The following is a 25,035-nucleotide window of genomic DNA, read 5'->3' on the forward strand; positions in this document are numbered from 1 at the left end:
CCTCCGTGCACTTTAGCGGAACACCAGCGAGGAGGAAGGATGGGCTGGCAGCTGTGCACTCGGGGTTTCCCCAACTGTAACACAAGGTAGGGGGCTAACGACAGAGAGCCTCCGAGACTCGCAGCTCAGCTCTCTGTCGCTCCCTCTGCCACCAATGCGGTGCTCAACTCAGGTTACGCGCTGGCAACTGCTTGTCGACCGATCCGTCGTAATCCGTCGTAAAGCCCTGCCGGGGTTTGGGTACAACCACACAGGGGCGGGGCCTCGCAAGGCGCTAGCACGCAGGGGGCGGGGGCGGGGCTTGCTGCCGGAGGAGGCGTGGCCACGCAGGCTTGCCTCAGGGCTGAGCAGCGCAGCGGGTGCGGAGGGCGGGCCCCGGCGGCGGGTGGGGGGCTCTGGGAGCTGGTGCAGGGTGGGGGATTGGCGCGCCGACGCCACGTTGGGGGTCCCTGGGGCCCGGGACCCTACCCGGGAGGCGGCACCAGGAGAGGTGGGCGTTGATGTGAACAGAGGGCGGTTTGGCTGGGGCTCTGGAGCAAGTGGCGTGTGTGCGCGTGGCGATTGGAGGCCGCCCTGCTGCCTTCTCCCCTGGCGAACGCCGAGCGGGCGCCAGCGCCTCCTGCAGACGGCGGTCCGAGCCCAGAGTCTACCCGCTGCTCCCCTCCCCGAAGGGAACCTCTTCGGCCCCAAGCCCAGGCCGGGAGGGCGCGCTGTGGCCACGCGCTACTCCCTTCCTGCAAGTGTTGGGCGAGTGGTGGGAGTTCCAAAAGCTCGAAACTCAGAATTTTAAAACACGTGTCTGTCTCTGTCCTTTTTACTTTTAGGGTTTTGGTCAAATTGGGAGAGGGCACACAATATCCACTTACCCCTTCTCACCGAGGAAGAGTGGGAGAAAGGGTAAGTAGGGAATGAGCAGGGATGGAGGGAGCTAGGACTGTGCAGAGAGAGCAGGGGACACAGGGTCCGGACCCCGGGGGCTGCCCCCAGGGGGTCGTGGGCCCAGTACCCGTTTTCACCAGGAACCTGAAGCCCACGTTCAGGGGTCACATTCTCCAAGCTCAAGAGCTTCATCAGGCTTACAGACAATGCAGAGTTGGCTGCGAGTTTGCCCTTGCCCTTGACTTCTTTGGAACATTGGTTTTATATCTCTCGACTCTGACTAACCCCAGGGACTGTACTGTTAAAGAATCCTGGTCCTCCTTGACAATTAATGGAAAACACTCCCAGGAATCTTGACAAAAGGGGACTCCTGTGAAAATTCTTGAGGACTCCAAAGCATAAAGTTAATAGCAGTATCACCCATGTTGAGTTTCTTTTGGGATCCTCTCTCAAGCTTATAGAGGAAGGTATTTTGGGGAGGAAGGCCTTTTTCTCTTGACCTGTTTTTGAAACTCCTGCACCATCATCCTGTTCATTTCTGAAAAGTTGCTGCACAGCCCCCTGAAGTCCCTGGAGGTTGGCTGTGATTTCCAGTATGGTCTCTGTCATTGGTCCTTTTCTGGGATTCTCCATCCCCCTCCTCCACGTACCCGCCCCCTCCTCTCCCAGCAGCGAAATGAAACCCTACCCCTTCCCAGAAGGTTGGGAACATGTAAACCAATGTTTTGAATTAGTTCAAGTTCAGGTTAGTCCCAAAGAGGAACAGGGAAGACTGCCCTCTGGGATACTTAGGCAGGGAAATGGGAATCGCCCTCTGACCCTGATATTGGCTGTCTGTGGCCTGAGCCTGCCATTTTATTCGTTTGAAGTGCCAGGTGACCACCTAATTTGCTTTCTGAAAACCCAGGACATAGTTGTTTATTGATGAGGGGTACATTCACTGATTCAGTAGATTTTTATTTATTGATGTCAGTGGGGCGGTAGAATGATGTTGGAGACGGCTGTTTGGGGTCAGGCCTGCACCAGTTTTCTGTGGATTTTCTGACTAGCTCAGTGTCCATGCCCAAGACCTTCCCTGTGCTGACCATGTGGCGTGTGGGTCTGTCTCCCGTGTTATGGGAGAACAGGGTTATGTGTCTGACTTTCTGGTACTTTCAGTAATAAACTTCCAACGCTGACTGACTATGGTGATTCGTGTCCTGGAATGAATAGTATCGTCATTTTCCCAGGGTAGTAAGTATATTGTACCAGTATCACAATTCGGTGAGGACAATTTTTTGAATCGTTCCATACAGATGACCTAAGATCAGGAAGCTCGCAGAGTGTTGGTGCTGCATGTAGGGAAATAAACACTGAAGTTCACGCGCATGGGTTTCTGTATCTCGAACCTCATTTTTTATTGAAGTGAAAAAGGTGTCTTTTTCTGGTTACAAAGAGTAAAAAAAGTTTTCTAACGTGGAATCTTGCAAGGATATAAAAGGTAGAAAGTGAGTCTCCTGTGAACTCAGTCGCACATGCTCACTGTCAACCGTGTTGATTTCTTCAGCTTTTTGTTTCATAGTCATCTATTATTACTTGGCGAAATTCTAAATTTCTGCCTTTTTTCTCCATGTTTTTTCGGCTGTTTACCACCATACCTGTTTCACCCCAAATCCCCCAAAGTAGAAGCCACATGCCTTTTACGCGTAGTCTGTCCGGTGTGGGTGTGATTCCTGGGCCGATCTGGTCAGCTCTGCCACTGGGGGCCAGCTAAAACTTCTCTGCTCCTTCACTTGTCCTCTGTCAGGACAGAACAGCGAGCACATTGAAACAAGTGTGTACAAAAAGCAGTGGCCGGCCCTGTTTGATTTCCTACTTTGCTTCTCCATCTGGTCGCCCATCACTTCCTTACGACTTTTCCTGTGATGGTAAAAAGCGGCCTCATATTTAACTTCCCTGAGGGTGCCAGGCCTCCTGGAGTTTTGCATTTCACAGCGATCACCTCTTGTATCTAACCCTGGAGTTTCTGGGACAAGGACTGATACCTGGCGTGGCTCACCCTGCCCCTGTCTGATCGTTCCACAGCCCTGCCTCCGTACGGAGTGCCAGCTTGCAAACGGAAGGGACAGGGTTTCCATAATGCATTGAAACAGCTCTGACACGGTGCCCAGAGTGAGAAAGACATACTCCTGTATTTAGCTGAGAGCTTAAAGCTAGGATTTCTATTTCAGAAATGTCTGTGGCTGATAAGAATGATAATGAAAATGCTGATGCTTCATGTCCGAACTGTCATGATTTTGCCAAGGTGTGGGTTTCATCGTACGGCTGAGCGGAGTAGTTGGTGTAACTAATGCTGCTCGAGAAGCCGAGGAGACAGGTCTGCAGACATCTGATTTTGCACGAGACGTCTGGTCTCGCTTTGCTAAGGAGTGCATTTTGTCAGTAGATTACAGGCATGTCAGCCGTGCCCCCACGGTCTGTGGCACTTCTATCATGAGCTCTTGTCTGCAGGAGTTAGTGTGATGTTTTATTCAAATGACAGCACACTGGAAATAAGCACCTGGTCAGAAAAGCACATTTCCTACAGGTGTCTTCCAGTGTCATTGTTCCTGCAAGTTAAGGTGGAATTGTGTCTATTCTTGGTGATTTTTTTGTATGTGTGGGAGAAAAATAATTTTAAAGAACAGCGTTATTTAAGGACCCTATGTATGCCCAAAACTTATTTCCAAGTCCATTTTTTTTGTTTGTGATGTTGATCAGGGTAATTATAGGAGTAAAATAACAAGTAGCATTTAGTTTTCTAGGGTAGGGCCCCTAAGCTTTTTTAACTCATTGCACCCCCATGAGGTAGGAGCGGTTGTGTAGCAGTGCTTTGGTGAATAACGCATTCTGAGTTCCAACCTGGAATGCCTCGACCGCACCCCCCTGCACTTTGAGGTCATCAGGGCCGTAGGAACTCTCTGGAGGCTGCCACTCCTGGGCCGGCTGTGTCACTGCTTCGCTGTGTGATCCCGGACACAAATCCCTGCTCTTGTGTCGTGGGGGCCCTCGACTCCTCATCACTGTCAGACTGAGCCTCTGTGAAGTAGCACAACACCGGAGACGAGATGAGTCCTCAGCAAACAGTACTTTAGCTTCTTCCCTCTAGGCCCTCGCCGCAAGAGCCAAGACTCCCTGTCTCCTCCAGCCCAGGCCAACCCACCGGCCAACGCAGGGGATTCGCCGTGGACTCGGGGATTCGGTGGTGGGGACTGGGAAGGGGTATGGAGAGAAGGGGCAGAGGAGACGAGGTTTTCTCAGTGCGTGGATGTGGGTCGATGGATTACTCGAGTCAGAGAAAGAACCACCTTTATCTCTGGACTTTGGGTCGCTCCCGTCAACGGCTCTGCTGGAGACTCTGCCCTGCCTGCCTGCGTAGTCCAACGATCAGCTTTTCTCTTAGTCACTTTGATGCTGCCTGATTGACCCTGTATTTCATTTTTTTTTTTAAATGGGTGGGACTTAGTCATAGAGGTCTGTAGCTCATTAGGATCTGGGTTTTTTCCCTATACTCAAAGTCCAGTGGATATCTTCTTGTCCTTTCATTGGCCTATAGATCATTCATTCCTCTTTTAAAATTTTTCGTTCTGTGATATGCTGTGTGCATTGAACTAGATATAAAGGTGAAAAGTCACTGTCCGTGCTCAAGGAGTTTACAGTCTAGCAGGACAACAGGCACCTCTACCAAACCGTGTGTGATTGGCCATTTGGAGATACACGTGGAGGGAGGGGAAGGCTCACAGGAGCTCTTGATCCCTGACGGAGATGCCAGGGAAGGGTTCCGGCAGTGGTGGCGTTGGAGCCGAGCCCCGGACGCGGAGTAGGCGTGGGCAGGTGCGCGAGGGGCGGGGAACGTCTCCAGGTGGGGCCGCCCGCCTGCGGGGTCGTCTGGAATTCTGGGAGCAGCGCGTGTTCCGGGAACTGCATGGAGGTCAGTAAAACGAGAGTGTGTGGAGGGCAAAGTCAGGAGGGGAAGGGGGTGGGTCGCCGATTCAGGGCCCACTTTCTATCCCGCGTGCGGTGGTGACCCACTGGAGCCTTGTGTGTGGCGCGCGAGGTCCCGCGCGCCGTGCGCTGGGCAGGCTGCGGGTGGAGCGGGTGGGGGTGGGGCGCCGCAGCATCGCACGCCAGGGCGGCCAGTGCGTTAGTCTGCAGGCCCGGAGTTGCAGAGCTCGGACACGGACACGGGGCGAGTCGTGGGCCCTCAGAAGTGAGAAGGGTCGGGGGGAGTATGTAGGAGGAGGGAAAACTGGCCGGTCTTTGTGACCGAACGTGAAAGGAATGGGAGCGTGGGGACGTGAGAGTGACGCTCAGGTTCCCGGCTCAGGCTCCTGGGTCGGGAGAGGGGACCGGGAAGCAGGTCCGAGGGAAGCTGATGAGTTCAGGTTTGCGCGTGTCATGGTTGACGGCTTGCCGGCGTCACCGGTGGCAGGAGGGGTCTGGGGGCAGCTGGCTGCTGGATCCTGGTGCATTGCACGGGGCGGGGAGGCAGGAGGAGCAGGTCTCCGAGGCCGTGCATCCATCCGGATAGGCGGGAAGGCGTGGGGGGCGAAGCGTGCAAGTGCTTGGAGGGGCTGCCCAGAAAGAGAAGAGAAAGGGGCTAAAAGTAAGTCTGAGGGAACACCCACATTACGACAGGGACAGGAAACGAGAGATGGAGGGGGACTGAGGGGCAGGGGCCAGGGAGTTGGGGCCAACAGACAAAGTCAGACTTTTCAGGCCAACGGTAGAATTTCTAGTGGAAACCAATGAAAAGACGTAATACTCCAACCCTGGCTGGTGCGGCAGAATGAAGGGAAACTACAGCATTTAAAGCAGAACTTAAGATCCATCATGCCACCTTGGCTGTGTGGCCCAGTAGGTTGGAGTGTTGCCAGTACACCAAAAGGCTGTGGGTCCGATTCCCCGTCAGGGCACATACCTGGGTTGCAGGTTCAGTCCTGCTTGGGCCTCGTATGGGAGGCAAGCCGTTGATGCTTCCCTGTAGCATTGATGTTTCTCTCTCCCTTCCTCTCTCTCTAAAACCAATGGAAAAAACTTAAAAAAAAAAAAAAGCATGCAATGCCCTGAATCCAGTATGACGAAGATTGTGAAGTGCTTGTTAGAAGTCACTGGTTTCGTTGGAATGGCGGGGGCAGAAGCCGCACTGCCGTGGGTGGCCTGGTAATCGGGAGGCGAGGAGGCCAGACAAGGAGGCATGCTCGGGCCCCCCCCTTGGAGACTGGGACCTCATGGTGTGCAGGCCAGAGTTATAAAAGCTCTGCGAGGGATTCTCCAGGTGCCGGAGAGGGAGAGCCCGCCTGCAGACTGGACTTCTGTGTTTGAGGGGAGGGGCCGCACGGAGAGAGAGGTAGAAAGTGTCCTTGCTGGTCCTCACTGTTCTTTGACTGTCACGGTTTCTTGTGGAGGCAAATCAGGTTGTCCCTTCGTCGGTTTAATCCTCCCTTTAAAAAAAGTCCAGCCCCGACCCACCCTTGAACGGCCTGTTTCCACGATCCCTGTGAGGCCGGAGGTCCATGGCCGCCCTGCGCTGTCCCCGCCTGGCCCTTCTGCACTCGGTATTCTGGAGCCTCATCCAGCCGGGGTTCAAGGGGGGTCCCCTTCTTTTCTTAAAAGTTGCAAATTTTCGAAGGGGTATGTACCAGGACACTAAGGGAGGAATAGCCGTACCAAACATGAGAAATCGTTCAACGTAGCGAACACCCATCTGCTACCTTCAAGGCTGTGTGCGCCACAAGGACCTAGAAGAGGGGAAGGATGAGTAAGGTGGGGCCCCCGCCCGCACGGAGGCCGTGCGGGGAATGGGTGTGGCACTGGCGCCCTGTGCCTCGTGGGCTGCCATGGACGTGGAGCCCAGGCTCAGGGGGCTGCAGGCACTGGACTTCTTTCTGTGCGTGATCCCGAAGGCTTCCCCAAGGAGGTGGCTGACGCGTGAGCCGGGGCTCGCCGGGAAGTTAAGGGGTGGGGTGTGGAGGCTTCAGGATGTGGGATCAGGAGAATAAGACAGTCCTTGGTGGCCCCACGATGGCAGCAGAGAGGGTTCGAGCTTCCTACCTCCTCTTCCTCCTTGTCCTGCTTGGTGTCTTGCAAGGCATCTTTGTCTTAGAGGGAGCTCTTAGGGCATCTGGATGTTTCTGCTTACGTATGTGGTACCAGCAATCCCCCCTGCCCCCCGTGGTGTGAACTTCCTGTGAATTTACCGCCACCGGTTTACTGTCTATTGATGGCAAAGACCGATCAGAGCAATGACATCGGCATCTCTGGGCGTGATGGCTGGTCCTGAGATTGAAATTTTCAGAGTGCCCCAGGTGCTCACGTGGCAGCTAGGTGCTTAGTGCATTCTCAGGGACGACCAGAGTGAGCAGGCACCCCCCACCCCTGTCCCACGGTCCTTCAAAGTCTCATTGAACTCTGGCCAGGTTTGGTAACTCACGGCACGTTCTGGGCTAAGAGTACCCGGAAGGTGGAAGTACACGTTTTTCTTTTATGTCATAAATCACAAAAAATTTAATCTCTGCAATTTTATCCAAAAGTTTATTCTGCGAGCTTGGTCTTTGTAATGGCACTTTGACACACACACTTTTTTTTTATATCTTTCTGTTGACAAATGTGCGTAGCATTTATGGTCCGCTTTTGAAAAATGGTCTTGTGTATGGCTGGGGGACAGGCCAGGAACACATTATCCAGCCCTGGCTTGGAAATCGCGTGCAGCAGACATTTGTTACGGGAGGGGAGTGTTTGTGGTGCTGCGTTCTGTATTTTAGGGTGGCTGAACTGCATGTGGTTTTTGCATCGCGTAGACCGAGGACTTCACAGCATCTCAGGAGTGGTTTCTCCTTTCTGCTCTCTCTTGCCTGTTTTCCTGTGCTGACGTCTCTCTTCAGGAGTCCGTCGCCTCCTTCCCCACACTCCGCCTTCTCCGTCTGCTGGCCGCCCCTCATTTTCTCCGTGTCGTTGGGCTCAGTCCGTCGGTGTCCGCTTGGGGGCCGCGTGGGCCACATGGGGTGGGCAGGGATCGCAGGGAGCAGTGTGTGTTCGGAAGCGTTCCCCGGAAGCCGAGGGTGGTTGGCAGTAGCGGAGCTAGAAGGCTGTAATCGGTAGGACGAGATCAGAGTCGCCTTAATCTACCTTGATTTTTTTAACAGACTATTTAAAAGATTACAGTCTTAATAGGCGCTTGAAGAGATTACAACTTTAATAGACTATTAAAAAGATTACAGTTTAATAAACTATTTAAAAGATTACAGTTGCCTTAATTTACCTTCATTTTTTTTAATAGACAAAAGTTTTTAGAGCAGTTTTAGGTTCCCAGCAAAGCTGAGTGGAAGGCAGAGCTTTCCCGTGTTCTCCCCGCCCACCCGCACCCCACGGCCCTCCCCCACTGGCCGCATCACTCACCCAGGCGGTGCCCTTGCTGTCACTGATGACCTCTGCTGATGCATCGTCGCCACCCAAGGTTATGGCTCACCTTCGGGCTCACTCCTGCTGGTGCACTGTTGGGGGTTCGACGTGTGTGTTGGCGTCATGACACGCACCCACCACGATAGTATTGTACGGGGTCGTTCCTCTGCCCTAAGCATCCCGGCGCGCTGCCTGTTCGCCCCCCTCCGCTCCGCAAGCCCTGGCCGCCGGGCTCTCTTCCCCGTGTCCACAGTTTGGTCTTCTCCGGAATGCCCTGGAGCTGAAATCGTGTCGTATGTAGCCGTTTCTCCTGGACTTTTAGTTTGCCCAATAGAGCAGATTATTTACAAAGCACGTTTGATATTTTTTCCAAGAGCTTAGTTGCTTAACAAGAATTTTATTAATATAGATTCACATACTCAGTAATTGTTTAGTTTTGTCGGAAAGGGGCTCTTTAGTACTGTTTCTAGGTAAGGGCGGTGCGCAGCGCCATAGTCACCATTAGTGTGTGTGTGTGTGTGTGTGTGTGTGTTACGCGTCTCTGTTTCTCGGGTGTGAGAGGCGCCCCGGAGCCTGGACATGGGGGGGGCAGGGTTAGAAGAGTCACAGTTTGAGACCTTCTGGGGTATCTGAGTCCATAGTGTTAATGCCCCAAACATTTCATCACACCTTTATTTTAAAACGTCCAGTAGCCATCCACCATGCGTTTCTAGACATGAAAGTGGTTGCGCGGAGTGAAAAGCACGTGGACGGGGCTACGGAGACTATGTACGCGCTGGCTCTGCTGGCGGCGATGTGAACGTGAACTTGTCTCCGAGCTTCGTTTTCTTTGGGAACGTGGAGGTGTGTACTTCCTAGGTTATTTCTGGGGACTGCGTGAGCTGTGTGTAAGAATCCTATGTAAGTTTAACCCATTATAAGAAATATAAGGAATGTTTGGTTCACCAGTCATATCGGGTTGCTATTTTCGCCTCTGTCATTTTTTTTGCCTTGTTTTGTAGACAAGTGATACAGGGAAACAATGCTTTGAGGTTAGGAAGGCAGTACAGTAAGTCCTCACCATCGCCAATAGGTTTTGGGAAGGGTGTCAAAACAACGTATAATGAAACCAATTTCGCCAAAGGCTAAATGATGAAGACAAAAGTTACGTCCCTGCGGCATCTCACCAACATCATCACGGAACGATGCTGAACGAAATATTATTCGAGGACCTGTTGTGCTGCTGGAAAGATTATTTAGCTGTGTTGGAGAAAAAAAATGACTATTTTTTTTAATCTGAATATGTCTCATTGATTTAGGCTGCTTGTGTCTTCTCGGGAAAGCCGTTCTCTCTGCCTGTGTGCCTGGCTCCAAATCACATTTATTACCTAGCTGTCAGCTGGAGTGTTAGTCTCCCTTCCGGAAGCATGAATTATATCGCCACACTCTGTGCAGAGTCAGAGGCACATTATTTCCTGTTTATGGTGAGAAAAGGCGAGTTTCTAAAGCTCTTATGACCCGTCTCTGGGTGGTGGAAGTCACTAGGGCCAGATGGAGTTCGGTAAGAGAGAAAAAAATGGTCTCGTTGGAGTCCTGAGGCAGGTGATATATTTAATCTATTTCTAGGTTCAGTGAGAATGTCCCTCTGGTTTAAAGTGCTAGAGGGACGGCCAGGAGGGACACACGAATGAGTTGAAATTATAGAAAACTTCACGTTTCCGAGTCTGAGATGTCTCGACAGCGCCCGGTTCACACTAAAAGTGTCGTATATAGTCCTTTTCAGCCAGTCCGGTCGACATCTTCATTATGTCGCAATCGCAGCTTCTCGTGGCCCCTTTCTTCTGTTACCTTCAAACACGTCATTCTGCCGGAGACAGAAGTGTGACGTGTCCTGGGGCGAAAGGTGGAAGAATGTCCAACGGACGACCAGCCCCTCGGGGGGACGGGGTGGGGGGACCAGGGGAGACTGGAGGGACGCATGGTGCACAGGGGCCCTGGGAGGGGCTGCTGGCTCCCAGGAGCCCTGGGGACGGAGAGGAGAACACGGGACAGGCGTTCCAGAGAAGCGGGCAGGAGGACTTTTCTGACTGTGTGTGTGTCTGGAACATCTCGTCTTCACAGCAACCGCATAGAATGTCGCTTTGGAGAAGGGAACTGGGTAACGACGAGGGCCCTGTCCCCTGCTGGCCTCGGGCTCCCACGCCCTACCCAGGCTGAACGTGGGAACCACGGTGATGTGCACCTGTCGTGATGAGCTCTCCCTGGACGCGCAGTCCCAGGCCCTGAAAGCAGGGTAAAGAGGAGGTGTGGCTGTTCGCTTTACAGGCGATGGAGAGTGGGGTGGCTGAGCGAAGGGCTCAGATTCTCGAGATCTGGACCCTGCTTATCTGCCTTGGGTTTTATAGTAAGGAAAGCAGAGTGGGAGGGTCGGCTCTATCTTTGATCCTCAGCAGTTTCAGCTTGAACTCCTGTCAATGTCTGGGTGCTTCACGTCCACCGGGGCGTCCCTGTTGGAAACCCTCAGGCAGGGAGGCGGAGCGGCACATCCCCCCACTCCGGCTCTCCGCAGCCTTCTGCCCCACAGCCGCTTCAAGCCCGTGCACTGGGTAAGTAGGAGTACGTCTGCGTTCTGATCGGCTTCAAGCCTGGACACGCAGCGCTGATGAAGCTCTGGAGTGTCGTCCGCGGTCTTTGTAACATTCCTGTGTGACCAGCTCACTCCCCTGCTTGAAGCGGCCGTGGCTTACAGGGGCCTTTGGGTCAGGTGAGGCCCCGGGTGGACTGGCCTCTGTCCCCCGGCCCTATTCACCCTCCAGCCTGTCTCTCCCTTTTCACTCCGGCTTCTGCGCGCTGTACTCCAGTCAGGCTAGCGTAGAGACGACGCGTTCTGATTTACCTTGACCTTTGGCAATGCAGAATTTTCACGGTCAAGTTTCACCGTTCTCCTTTAACGGTTTCTGAACATCTCTTACTTTCTATCCCCACAATTATCACAGTAAAAGCCCTCACTACCTCGCAGGCAAGGAGGCCTTTATTTTATTTTTTCAAATCTGGGTCCTACCTTCTCATTTTCTGGGTGCAGCTTAAAGGTGTAGAAGCCGCTGCCCACTCTGGGTTGAGTCTCCATGCCCTGATTTCCCGCAGCACAAAATTTGTACGCTTTTTGCATCGTGCAGTGTACTAGACTCTTATTGCAAAGCTGTTGAATCAGCGTGACCTTGACAAGTTGGGAGGGAGTAGAGAGATCCACCTGGACTGACCTCTGAAGGAAAGGAAGAACCTTCAGAATGTCAGGTATGGGCTGAACAAAGACATGGTGGGGGCACCTTTGCTCCTGCACTGTGGGCCAGTGAGCAACTGTCTGGCTACAGCAGGGGGCTGTGGGATACACGAATTGAGGTTAGCTTGCGAGTGACCTAAATATTAGACTTGGGAGTCTATAAATAGTAGGGAGGGGATAATTGAAGGACTTTTGACTGGGGACTCGTAGGGGCAGAGTGTGTTTTAAGAAGATTAATCTGACAAGGGTATAGAGTAAGTGGGAAGGGAGAGGGAATAATGAGAAGGAGACCAGTCGGGAAACTGTAATTTGCCTGCGAGGTAGTGAGGGCTTTTACTGTGATAATTGTGGGGACAGAAAGTAAGAGATGTTCAGAAACCGTTAAAGGAGAACGGTGAAACTTGACCGTGAAAATTCTGCATTGCTGAAAAAACAGCATAAAACTTAAAAAAAACTATTTCAAAAAGCCAAGACAAACTAGGAAAAAAGATTTGCAATTCGTATCGTAGGCAGAGAGCTATCTTCATAAATGTATAAAGGACTCCAGAAACAAAAGGGGAAGAGACAGGCAAGGAAATAGGAAAGCAGACAGAGCTGTGCAGGCTGTGAACGGACAGAATAAGAGAGACGCAGAACGAACCTTCAACGAGGTTCCCTGCGTTAGCCGATCAGGGTGGCAGAGAAACACATTTTGAAAACACGATGTGTCTTCCAGGGTGTAGAGACGGGCAGTGTCATCTTTGCTGATGGGAGTCTGAATTCTCCTTGAAACCAATTTGAACATAGTTATCACACTTTGAAGGACAGGCCCTTTGATGGCCGTATGCTACAGGTCTCGTATGTGTGTGAAATGATACACGTTTAAAGATATTCTTGGCCGCTGTTGGGGACAACTGAAATGTGCACCCTCAGTGGACCAGGTGAATAAATTGTGGCACATATCATAGAACATTTAGCAGTTGTTTAAAGTAATGAGGCAGCTCATACATGCTGAAATTGAGTAATTATTGTTGAAGAGGTAAGGTGTAGACCTGTGGGTGTTAGCAGATTATTGTTTTGGAGGTGAGTAAATTAAGATACCGTTTTCTTGTCCAGGCACAGGACGCCTCTGGAGGGAATCATTTGAAAAAATGGAGAATGCCTCTGGGGATTGGATCTTGGTGGCTGGAGGACAGGGCAGGGGAGGGGTCTTATTTTCCACTGCACACCCCTTCTTAGATACTTTGAATTTTGTGTTTTACAAAAAGTTTAAAAAGGAAGAAATCTATTCAACTCAAAATATATTTCTCTATTACATGTTGAATGGTAAATACAATAGAAAAATGCATTTAAAAGACTCCATGGTTCGTATATCTGATAAGGGGTTAGTGTATAACCCCTATATATACCCCAGAGTATATAGAAGCTCCTACCACTCAACAACACACACAATCCAATTAAGAAATGAGCAGGGGCTTGAATAGCCCGGTCTCCAAAGAAGACCTACAAATGGCCGATAAGCATTTGAAAAGATGCTCGAGATCACTTATTTCTAGGGAAATGGCAAACAGAACCACAGTGAGACATCACTACCTCACACTCATTAGGGTGGCTGTTATTAAAAAAAAATCAGTGATAAGAGTTGACAAGGACATGGAGAAATTGGAACCCCATACATTTTCTGTAGGTGGAACGTGGGCCTCCTGTCGCCCCACCTGTCTGTTGCAGGAAACCCAGTCTCACTGGCTTTCGGCCAGAGACCATCTTCGTAAAAGATTTCTTCCAGTCAGCGGAGCAGAATATATTCAGTGCACAACAAGCTAGAGACGCCGTGTTCCAGAGTTTCTCTCCATAAATCAGAGCACAGTGTGAGCTCGCTGGGCCTGACCGATGTTTGCTGTGACGGGCGGGGTGTCTGATTTGGTGGCTGTGATGACATTTCCACTGTGTTGTCTCCGCACGCGGCACGCATGCTGTTTCCCTGTTTGCGTTAAAGAAGCGCAGACTGAATTCGGAGAGCTGACGGAACCGTGCCCAGTTTCACAGGCGGAATCGGCTCCCCAGTGGGTTCCCTCCATCTCTTCTTCACCCGAAGTCCCGGGCGTGAGAGGCCAGAGGATATACCCGTCACACCCCTCGGTCAAGGAGGGCGGGGCGCATTTTGAAGCCATTGGTCTTGCTAATTTTCCCCTCCTGCTGGGAGAGGCACAGGTAAAAAACAAAACAAAACAAAACAAAAGGCTGAGAAAAGTATTTTCTGATCTGCTATTGAAAATATTTAGTCAAAGAAGTCAAAAGGGAAAGATATAGTCCCAAGGATTGCTCCCTGATTATGGAATTAAAAAATTGTAAGAGTGAGTTATCTGAAGTGTGATTCCCTCAGGGTACTGTTGGCCATCTCATTAGCATTGATTTGCATCTCTCTTCCTTTTCACTAATGCATGATTGGAGCTGAAGATACAGGTCCACATTTGCTCCCACACACCATGTAACTGTATGATAATGCCGACTGCCTAAATACTGTCTTTGCTTCCAGTGTCTCGGACGGAGGGGGGCTGGTAGGTGAGTCAGCGCGCTTTCGAGACCCGACAGTCTTGGGCCGAATTGTCGGCCCATGGCTCATCTTGACTCTCTGCCAGGCACACAGCTTTGTTTTCGTGCACACGGATGTGGGTGGATTGGGGGGAATTGATCGTAACCAGAAGGGCCTGTCAGTGGCAGGGGGTGGCTGGGGTGGGGTGACGCTCACACCAGCTTTGCACGTGAGAAGCAGAGTGTACGAGTGTGGTTGTGAAAGGTTACTGACTAGATAATGGGACTACTGCAGAAAGACTGGTAGTTTAAAATTAATTGCCATTTTCATATTAAAAGTGGGACTGACTTTTTTTTAAGATTTTATTTTATTTATTTTTAGAGGGGGAAGGGATGGAGAAAGAGAGAGAGAGAGAAACATCAATGTGCGGTTGCTGGGGGCCGTGGCCTGTAACCCAGGCATGTGCCCTGACTGGGAATCGAACCTGCAATGCTTTGGTTTGCAGCCCATGCTCAATCCACTGAGCTACACCAGCCAGGAGTTTATAGCTTTTAAAATGGGATGGAGTTAACTCGGGGGTTAGCTAAGGTCATTAGCATAACAGAATTTTATCATAATATTGATATAGTGATACAATATTTTAGACAACATAAAATAATGTATAGTCCTTACTGGACTGAAATTCTAATTTCATTGGTTTCCCAATGAAATTGTTTTTTTTTTCCCAATTCCTGTGTCTTTCTGAATTTATAGATTTGATAATTTGTGGAAGGGTACTTTTTGACTGATTTTGTGAGGGGCCCATCGGTCTGTCTTCATTAAAAACTAGACACAAAACCTTGCCGTCCTGGTAGTCAGAAATTTTACGTGACTGTTAAACATTGGTACTGAAGGTAACACCCGAAAGGTAGCAAAATTTAGGCATAACTGGGCCAAGGAGAAGTAGCATTTCCAATGTTTTCTGCAGGATTCTGTTATGGTCACCTCACTTCCAAGACTGATTTTTTGTAGTTGCACGGTGGATCTTTGGCTAGCCCTGTGTGAAGAGGTCACATGGACACCTTTCTTTCTGATTAATTGGATGGCAAAGGACTTGGCCATTTTGCAGGACAAAGCTACATTAGGTTCTGAAAAACTTCCTCATTGTTTAGAACTGATAGGTATTAATTTAAGCTGCTTTGAATTTCTGTATGGCTCATACATTTTTATCTGGTTCATATATTCCCTGAAATCTATCAGAATTGTTACTGGATTTTCTTTCTAAGCCATTTACTGTAACTACCATGGCTATGTTTCCTAATACCATTTGATGTCGAGGAGACAATAAAAAATAAGTTTCTTACAAAATTAAAAAGATCAGGGAGTTATTCTCCGGGCTACTGAGCTGTTGATTAAGTTGAGAGAGACCTATTTCCCGACCAGTATGGAAGGCATTTAGTTTTATTTATTGTTACTGGTGCTTCTTTGCAACTGGGGCACTTACCTTTGATGCTGAAAGCAGGAATTTATTAGGAGTTCTGCAAAGTGCATGCGTGATCCTGTGCTGCCCAGCCGGCCACCTGCCGTGTGTGTGTGTGTGTGTGTGGTAAACGCACTCAGGTCTGAAGTAAAGGTCAGATGGACGGGAGGGTTAACCGTGTCATCGCCAGAAGGGAGCCTGATTTCCCGAGTGTGGTTACCTTGCTGCCGGAGTCAGGGCTGTCCTGGGAGCCCAGGGCAGTGATGATGGTGATGCTGGCACAGGTTGAGGGGCCACCCCTTGGCTTTCTGACCCCACAGGGAAAGGCCTGAAGTTGGAGTCCTAGGTCGTTGGAGCAGAGAGCCTTAGGGGTGTCCACTCGCGTAGAAATGAGTCGTCTTGCTGTTGGCAAAGCAAGGACTCGAGCCCAGGTTTTCTGATGTCTCATTGCGCCCTGAGCCCGGGAAGAATCCCTGGAACAGGGCGGGCAGATGGCTCTTTGGGAGTGACACTGCTGGCTCTCCAGTGGCCTGCTCCGGTCACCCAGTGTGTCCCTTGCACTCCTGACTGGCATGTAACGGAATGGAGTGTCTGACACAACCGTGCCAGACTCTCTTTCCATCAACCGTGTAAGCCGGTGTTAATGGAAACCGGGTGTAAAATTAAACAACCTATCAACAAACATTTATTTGGCACCTGCAAATGCTTAGCAACATCCTGAGACCTTTGGGGCACATGGAGAGGAGTGGGACCTGGCCCCTCCCGGTCGGGGCTGCGGTCTAGCTTGGGGGAAGGGGACGGGCAACCCTGGGTGCCAGCCGAGGGTGTGGCTGGCACCTGCCTGGTAGGTTGGAGCTGCCAGCTGGCCCCGTGAGGTTTCCTGGAAGAGATGAAGATGAGGTTGGTTGATGCGCACCTCCATAAAGCTCTTGAATACACAGACACGTTCAGCTCCAGAGGTTTCTGAGTCACCTAACTTAGGAACTTCCAGAGCTGGGGCTAGTTCGCAGCCGTTGGCCTGCCCCTCGGTGGCGAGCCCTGCGGGCACTGTGGTGTCACGGCAGGGGTGTGGCGCCCCGGTGGCTGTGGGCTTCCGCGGGAGAGTCCCGTTTCTGCTCCTGCCTCCTCGGGGTGCTCAGCAGTACAGCCCTTCTCCCCACCGGGCTTCCGGACGTGGGGTGCTGGGGCACCCCCAGTTTCAGTCACCTCATTCCCTTTCTGTTCCATCACTGGCAAGTAGCTAAAGTTCTCGTTAAATGTGAGTTTGGTAGATGTTTCCATTCAAGGTGATTTTTACTGAGAGATTATTAAAATGTTACAAGATATTTGTGTACAGGACGTGAAGCGGCAGCAGCTGGCCTTGACAGTGGGCTTTTCTGTGGTTCCGTGGGCTTACTTCGGGACTCTGTGGTATGTATGCATCGTTGCCTGGACGACTGGCACTTAAGTAACGTTGTTGAACATTGTAAGATGCATACCCTTAGAAATAGCTGCTTCAGAAGCAACGATACTTCTCACAACCCACGTGGTCTCCTCCCCACCTGGACGTCTCCGCATCACGTGGCATTTCCCAGTTTAGCACAAACAAGGGCCTACACACCTGGCAGAGGTGCATTCAGTCCCGGCAGGGAACATGGAAGACATGAGTGCTTGGACTGTGCAGTGTGAGCCTCCGCCCACCACCGATCCTTTAAGGCAGTGTTTTCTGACCTTCCCCTGATCCTTCCCAGGGTAATGTAGCAAACGCCTCTTCCAGGAAAATGTTTTTTTTTCCTTTTTTTTTTTTTTTTAAACAGCTGTTTCAGCTGTTAACAACTGAACGGACATTTCCTAGTGCCTTGCAGTGGAGTGGGTTATCAAGGATGACCCGATTCTCGTTACCCGTCGCTGCTGCTCTTAGCCGTGAGCTGTGCGCTACGATTTACCGAAGAAAAAAAGCACCCCCCCCCCCTGCAAATCAACCTCTTGAAGTTTTATGCATTTAAAAAAGCACTTTCTCGAATACTGTCCACTGCCCAGTAAGCGTGTCCAGGAAGCGGCGGGGACGCCAGGCAGACATAGGAACCTGCACTCACGTGTGCTCACGCCACACACACTTGGGTCCACCCCTCCGCCACATCCATCACACTCGGAGGGTAGCACAGAGTTTATGTGGACAGAAAAGTTCGAGGTTAGCTCACCGAAATAAATAATTAGTTAAAATTGGTTTTAGCAATAAGTTACTGAAAGCGATTTATTAACTTCTCCCATGAGTCTGTCGCACAGCGAATGCTTTGGGGCGAGGCACGGAGGGAGGGCGGTGGACCAGCGTCCCTGCCCTCCCGGAGCGCATGCCCACGCGGGGAGAAAGAGGAAGGCAGGCGTGCTGGCTGCTCTGTTGGGGGTGGGGGCTTGGGTGTTAGGGGACCACCTGGGAGGGCACCCCAGCCCCCCTGGGCGAGGCAGGCTGGGCGTCCCAGCGGAGCTGCCTCTCAGCAGGTTCGGAGGGTGGATCGGAGCTGGCCGAGACAGAGAAGGGAGGGAAGAGAGCGGAAGTCGGAGGGGAGGGGAGCGGAAGTCGGAAGGGAGGACAGGAAGCAGGGCCCGGAGACGGGCGAGGGCGGGACGCGCTCCGGAAGTCACACGTGGCTGGGCGGAGTCACCGTCACCGCGGTGGAACTCAGACGTCCTCCTAGGCATTGGCTGTGTGTGCTGACTCGGGGTGGGGGTGGGGGTGGGGGTGGGGGTGGGGGTGGCACGATCGTTCCCGTGGGAAGTGGAGAGTTACCAGGAAGCTGCGGTTCGTATTTTTTCAGGACAGGGCAGCTGGGCCGCCTGCCCCCTGGACCTCGGGGCAGCTGTTGGGACGACAGGCTCACTCCGTGAACGGGAAGGCCAGCGTGGGGTGCTGTGCAGTTTATGTCTTTCCACGATGTCCCAACGGCCTCTGTCTTTGATAAAATCACTCTCTCTCTCTCTCCGTGTTATTTTTATGGCCCTCTTCACCTTACCGCAAGGCTAGAGCGAGTCAGAAGAGCAATGCTGAGTGCTCAGTGTCTGCACAGATAAGTCCTCCTTCCTCCAGGATAGACACCGGTAGGCGCCCGGCACCCGGCCGGCAGGTCTCGGGAAGTGCTGGTCGGCCTGGGAGGAGTTCGGTGCCCAAGGAAGCGACGCCAGCCCAAATCCCAAATTGCTTCTCTGGATATCACTTCTCTGCTTCTCCCGCCGTCCTGCAGGCCTAGCTAGTGTCAACGTGAGCTGTTCCTGACAAGCCCACAGGCGTCCCGCCGCTGACTACTAGGACTGAGGGTGATTTACAGAACGTTGTGCATTTTGAACAGTTCAAGTGCATAGAGTTTGCATTTTACCACTGGATCCCAGACTCACTCAGTAATTGGAGAGGCAGGTGTAACCGTAGTGGACATCTCAGCTCAACAATGAACACTTTCGGAATTAGTTTGAAGGATAATTGATGAACTGGAAAAAAAAATTCTTTACTTGCGTGGGAACTTCATTTCTAACATCCGTCTGAGAAGGATCCCAAAGGAGACTTACATTAAAATAGTATTTTGCCTTTTATTAAACATCAATTCATAAAGTATTTTTATGGTATCACACTAAATTGAAATGAACACTGCCCAATTTACCTTTGGAAGCTAACTACCCCAGTTCTTTCACGTTTTTTAATTTCAGAAACTAAGCATATCCGAAGGTGTTTTCCAGGGGTTGATGATCATCACTGACTTTAATTGTTCGTGTGGTCAGACCTCCCCTTGTTTGGCCAGTGGGAACCCCTTCCGGCAGGCCCCTCCAATGCGTGCTCATCGCTTTCTGAGCCCGTCTTCTGCTTGTGTAACAGGATGTCCCGGGCTCCTCTTACACGTGCCTCCTGGGGCCCGGCCCTGGCCCGAGCCTTCTCTGAAGGGCCCCATGCTGGGTACAGAAACGGTCACCGCTGAGGCGGGGTCTTTGCCCTTGGGCCCCCAGATCCTCCTGGAGGTCCCCCAGCATGTTTGCAGCTCCCCGGCCCCCGGACAGCACCTGGCTCCCCACCGACAGCTTTATTCCTCCGCTCAGCCCTCTCGCGTCTCCGAAACTGCTTTCCTCCCCCGCCCCACCCCAGCCGAGCACCTGTAATGAAATATTCCGCTCAAAGGTAATGGGATTGAAAGAGGGGGAATTTGCCAGGTTCTCTGTTCCTATGTCCTCTGGTGTTCATAGTTGGATGTATAGTTTGAGTGAATAAATAAAATCTTGATTTAATTATCCAATCGTGCAAGCTTATGTGATTGGAAGGCTTTGTGTGTTATAGAAGATATTGCCTTGTCATTTATTATTTTCCTCTTCAAACTTCCCACACAATTTTTTAATCGTTTTTATAATAATGAAGATGACTTGAGGAGTGCTTATCGGCCCGGCTGCTCTGGATGAGTGATTGTGCTCTGGTACGGGATAAAACGTAAGCGAGTTTATGAGTGGTTTTGGTTGAGCTCGCGCATGATCGAACCCCAACCGGTCAGGACAGGAAACAGGCATTTCCTTTGCAGGGTGGGTCAGCGTGTGGCAGAGGTCGGGGGCTCCGAGAAGCCTTCATGTGGGGGTGCTCTATGTGCCAAGGGGCAAGCAGGATTCCAGCCAAATCTGAAAGCTAATTTCAGAGTATTCTCAGTGTAGGAACTTCAACAATGAACCGGGTGCGCCTCCTGCTTAAGCAGCAATTTTCTCAGGAGCAGTGTTTTGAACCTCAAGTAACTTGCGTGGTCTCTAGAAGAACGAGGTTGCCAATAGAAATGATTCCCTTTCACCGGGGACGATGTTAGTACTGCAGGATAATTGCTGAATGGAAATTTTCCCAGAGGAGGCAGATGCTAGGTGCTTATTAGCACGGCAGCGTTCAACATTTCAGGTGTGAAGAAAAGACCCGGCCCCCCCAATAATTCTTGGGCACTTCAGACAGAAAAGGAAACACATTACCATGATCACAATGGGCATGCGTATTTATACCTTGACCTGTATGGTGTTCATGTCTTCATTTATGCAGGTTTTCTTGAGTGTTTTGGGGGTCGTTAGAACCTTTTCAAAGTGTTTCATTATCATGGGGGACAGGGGTTCTTTGCAGCTCAGGTGGGACAGGGCTGGACTGAGGCCTCCGGGTGACCGCCTGTTTGCCGGGCAGCTTCACTCTGGCCCCTGGTCGGGGGCGGCACCTGCGCGCCTCCACGCCGGCGCACCTGCCCTGCGTCTTCGAGGCCGCCGTCTGGGTGGGGAAGTGTTTCTCCTCCCGGCTCTGGGGTGGGGGGTGGCGGCCTCGGACACGGAGGTGCGAGCTGGAGGGGCGGCGGCTCCCAGCTCTTTCCTGATACTTCAGGTGTTCTTGTGTGTGAGCTGGGCTGGGTCCAGCAGCTTTGTTTCCCTTTTAAGTTATTGTTTGATAAAGGCAAAGTCTTTTCCTGACACCTAAAGTCTCAACCCTAAAGGGCAGCTCTGTCTCTCGTCTTAGTCTGAGTGCTTTTCTTCATTTTGGTGTCCGTGTAAGTCCTGGAGGAACCGTTGAAAAACGTGTAGACATACAGAATGCTGGGCACAGGAAGGGCCTTAGACATTGAAGGACCTTTTTCTTTTTGCAGCCGAGGAAAGTGAGGCCCGGAAGTGAGCCCATCAGCCATGCAGCTGGGTCTAGGCCACCTCAGGGCCTCGACTGTCATTGCTGTGCTCTGTCCTGGGTGTTACAGCCACTGGATGGGGTAGCAGCATGGGGGACAGTGTATATTGGGAAGAAGGGGAGGCTCAAAATTCTTGGAATCTGAATTTATGCGACTTATGTCAATGTCTCTTTTTTCCCTCCATTGATACTGCAGTCACGCATGCTACCGCTGACGGGTAGCTGTGGCCTTGTCCTGTTTGAAGGCTTTCTTAGTGTTTGTCCTGCAGGTGTCCCTGGTTCCTTAGCGGAGGTCCACGCATGCAGGGCACACGGGACAGCAAAGAGCACACCCGATCTTTTCATCCTGTCACCCATTGGCGCCTCTATTCTAAGAACCACAGGTGTATGGAAGCATTTTTTCCAGTTTGCATTTGTCCCATCCATTTAATTTTTTGAGTCTAATTCCTCCAGGTGCTTAAGCCTATTTGACCTGATTGTTAAAGTATGGTGTGTTTACAGCCAGTTTGTTAACTACCTAACTACCTAAAATAGGCAAGTAGTTAGGTGGGTTGTCACATGAATTGTCAGCATTCCACCCCCCCTTCATCCCCCGTTTGAACTGCAGTGCTTACTGTGGGTGGTAGAAAAGCAAGGATGTCTAAGTTCAAACGCTCAGGATGTGGTCAGCAGCGCGCCGGGGCACCGTTCGCCACAGCCTGCGTCGGCCACACACGGCAGGTGCACTCACTCAGGGCTGCATGTCGGTTGCTGCAGGGACGGGAAGACCTCACGCAGGCGTGTGCTGTGCAGCGCACAGCAGGGAGCCCGGCCCGAGGACCTGTGGCTTGTTTGTTGTGATGGGAGAGGGACCCGGACTGGGGCTGCCCCACAGTCAGCTCCGTCTACTAACGGGACTTCTTAGGGCAGTCCTTCTTTTTTAAAGGTCAGAAGCCAACAGAAGTTCAAAGAAGAAAAGGGTCATCCTCTGCATTCCCAACATCTGCCATTGCTCATTCTTAGCATTTTGATAAGACTGTTTTTTTCAGTCTTTCTTTATACTTTAACTATACAACTGATATATAGGTGTTTGTTAAATGATTAAAACAATAATAAAATGATATTATGTGTTAGGTACTTTTATATGTGTATGTAAATTTATATAGAAAATGGGAAGTAGTGTTTAGATTTTTAAATGACGGAGAGTGATTTGTATCTCATTTAACTGCCTCCGATGTGGTGGAGACCTGGGACCCTTCTGTCCATCTGCCATCGTTAGCTTTAAAGGGCTACCCCTACTCCTGTCACCACCTCATCGTCACAGGTATCAGAAAATGAGCCACAGAAAAGGGAGGACATACTCCTTTTAAGGGCACAGTGGGGGAGTATGTCATTGCTGCTCATCCCTCATTCGTCACACCTAGTCACGTGGCCACGCTTAGCTGCAAGGGAGGCTGGGCAGCCATTGAAGTATCTTGTTGAAAATTCTGTTACTGTGGAAGGAAACAGGTCTGAGGGTATGAGGAGCACATCCATTATAATTCTTACTATTTTTCTGCCTTATTGCTTCATAAAGGAAGATTTTCCCCTGAAGTTATTCAGTGGACTAGAGCTACCAAAAAGAGTTACACAGAGTGAATGCATTTGCCTTTGGGATTTTAAATCTGATTTATTCCAAAGGTTACAGGGACGAGGGTGAAATATATTGAGATGAAGTCGCTCTTCCTTAACTCAGTTTTTCTTGTGCTGCTTTTTGCATCTTTATTTCCCCCCATGTTTGATGTTTGTTTTAAGACTCCATCCCACACTTGTCTTCTTTGTGTTTGCAGGTATGGCGCAGTCTCAAGGCTGGGTGAAAAGATACGTCAAGGCCTTTTGTAAAGGCTTCTTCGTGGCGGTGCCTGTGGCAGTGACCTTCCTCGACCGGGTGGCCTGCGTGGCAAGAGTGGAGGGAGCGTCGATGCAGGTGACAGTTCCCACGACTTCATTCTTGCTGCACACGCTCCATCGTGTCCCAAGCGCTAGAGACGGGCTTTGTCGACATCAGCTCTGGGCTGGGAGCGGAAAGGTTTTAAAAAGATCTTGAACTGAAATTGAACTTTAAGAACTTTCTTTATAAAGCCTTCCAGTATAGTCTAAGCAGAGGGGAGGCAGATAAAAATAATGACCAGATTATTCTCTGTCTCTTTAGTGTTTTCAAGGGAATTATAAATGGAGATTTGAAGACATTTTACTAAATGATATCACAGGCCGTGGACATGGCGTGGGATTTTAAGATATTTTAATTAATACCATTTGATTCCATACATAAATGTATATTTTTTAAAAAGATTTTATTTATTTATTTTTAGAGAGGGAAGGGAGGGAGAAAGAGAGGGAGAAAGAAACATCAATGTGCGGTTGCTGGGGGCCATGGCCTGCAACCCAGGCATGTGCCCTCACTGGGAATCGAACCTGTGGTGCCTGGTTTGCAGCCTGAGCTCAATCCACTGAGCTACGCCAGCCAGGGCACATAAATATATTTTAAAGACTAAATCATTAGGGCAGATATAGGGTGGGTTTGGGCCAAATATGTATCCAGTGGGTAGAAAAGTCCAGAGACTGGTCCCAGATGGTCTAGTGTGCTCTGTAAGCATGTTGCTGACTGAAAAGTTTAAATGAAGGGCTCTGGAGAGGAGATTTCCAAAAGTTCTATGCAAATGGTCTTCTGGAATAACTTAGAGAAAACATTATTTTTCTAAAGTCGATGTCTAAAGCCTAGCTGTTTAAGTAAGTTTATGCAATTAGGAAGAATTTGCATTTTGTGATATGGTTTGTTTTCTTCCATTATTGGTGTGTTTTAAGTTCATGTATGATGCTAAATAGGTGTGTAAAGGAAATAAGTAAAATGACTATACCAGCTTCTAAGAGCTTGTGGTCATACAGAGAATAACCAGCTTTGTGTGTGTGTGTGTGAGAGTGTGTGTGTGTGTGTGTGTGTGTGTGTGAGTTACAACTCGTTAGGGGCCCAGACAGCAGCCTTGAGCAGTTCAAGTGCATTTGCTTTTCGCCATATTCACTGTACCGAGGATCAGCTCCGTTCCTGCGCGTGGGCACTCCATGCGGCCCAGAGAGGGGTGCTTGGGGGGTGCAGCTGAGGATCTCCAGGGGGGCTGTCTGAGCGCTGACCCTGCATCTGTCACCGGCTGGCGCGAGGGGCCCTCTCCTGGGCAGGGGACTCCGAGCCCAACCCTCGTCTCTCCGGCTCCCTCCGTGGTGGTCAGCAGCGCCAGGCAGACCGGTCACTTGCTTTGAGAGCAAAGCCCTTTCACTGCGGGGTCACAGAGGGAGAGGGACTCATGGGCCTGCGGCTTCATTCCCAGACGCAGGTGAATGCATTCAGCCCAGATTGGATTTTACATTTCCTGTCTCTTTGGATTTGGATGCCTGGCAACCTCATCTCAGACACAATCCTTAAGGAGGGCTAGACTTCCTTGGTCGAGATTTTGAAACAAAACCTTTGTATGAGACTAAAACTGCCTTGTCCACCCCCCCTCCCCCCAGCCCAAGTCCAGTTTTGGTCCCTTGGGTCCCTGTGAGTCCACCCGTCGGTATGTGACCCTTGCTAACAAATGATTGCATTAATAATGTTTCCTCCAGTTTCATTAGTGTTGCTTTGCTGCACAACCATCACTCTCCCGAGATGGATTTTTCCAGAACACGACACCTCCTGACCTTGGGTCTGATATTCCAGAGAGCCCTATGGCAATCAGAGAATCCCAGCCCTCTACCCCCTGAACACCTATATTCATAACTGCTGTTAAGAGGAACCTTACTATACTCACTAAACAAGATAAGAAATCAATCGTCTTATAGAGAAAGTGTTAAGTAGTGTCGTCCCCAAA

General features: G+C 50.7%; 1 protein-coding gene across 5 annotated transcripts in view; it reads left to right on the forward strand.

Annotated features, from left to right (window-relative positions):
• The first annotated feature begins 303 nt into the window (after positions 1 to 303).
• Positions 304 to 25,035, forward strand: part of IMMP2L (inner mitochondrial membrane peptidase subunit 2) — a 594,300-nt gene continuing 569,568 nt past the window's right edge. For 2 of the 5 annotated variants that reach the window (XM_045828655.1, XM_045828656.1), the window contains exons 1-3: positions 319 to 359; positions 825 to 897; positions 22,981 to 23,117. In XM_045828655.1, coding sequence (XP_045684611.1) covers positions 22,983 to 23,117 — 135 coding nt within the window. In that variant the 5' untranslated portion in view covers positions 319 to 359; positions 825 to 897; positions 22,981 to 22,982. The other 3 variants (XM_045828652.1, XM_045828653.1, XM_045828654.1) reach the window with 3 other exon arrangements.

The sequence above is a fragment of the Phyllostomus hastatus genome, unplaced genomic scaffold, assembly GCF_019186645.2.
Source record: "Phyllostomus hastatus isolate PE091 unplaced genomic scaffold, TTU_PhHast_1.1 phas_scaffold_78, whole genome shotgun sequence".
In the NCBI taxonomy this organism is placed as follows: domain Eukaryota; kingdom Metazoa; phylum Chordata; class Mammalia; order Chiroptera; family Phyllostomidae; genus Phyllostomus; species Phyllostomus hastatus.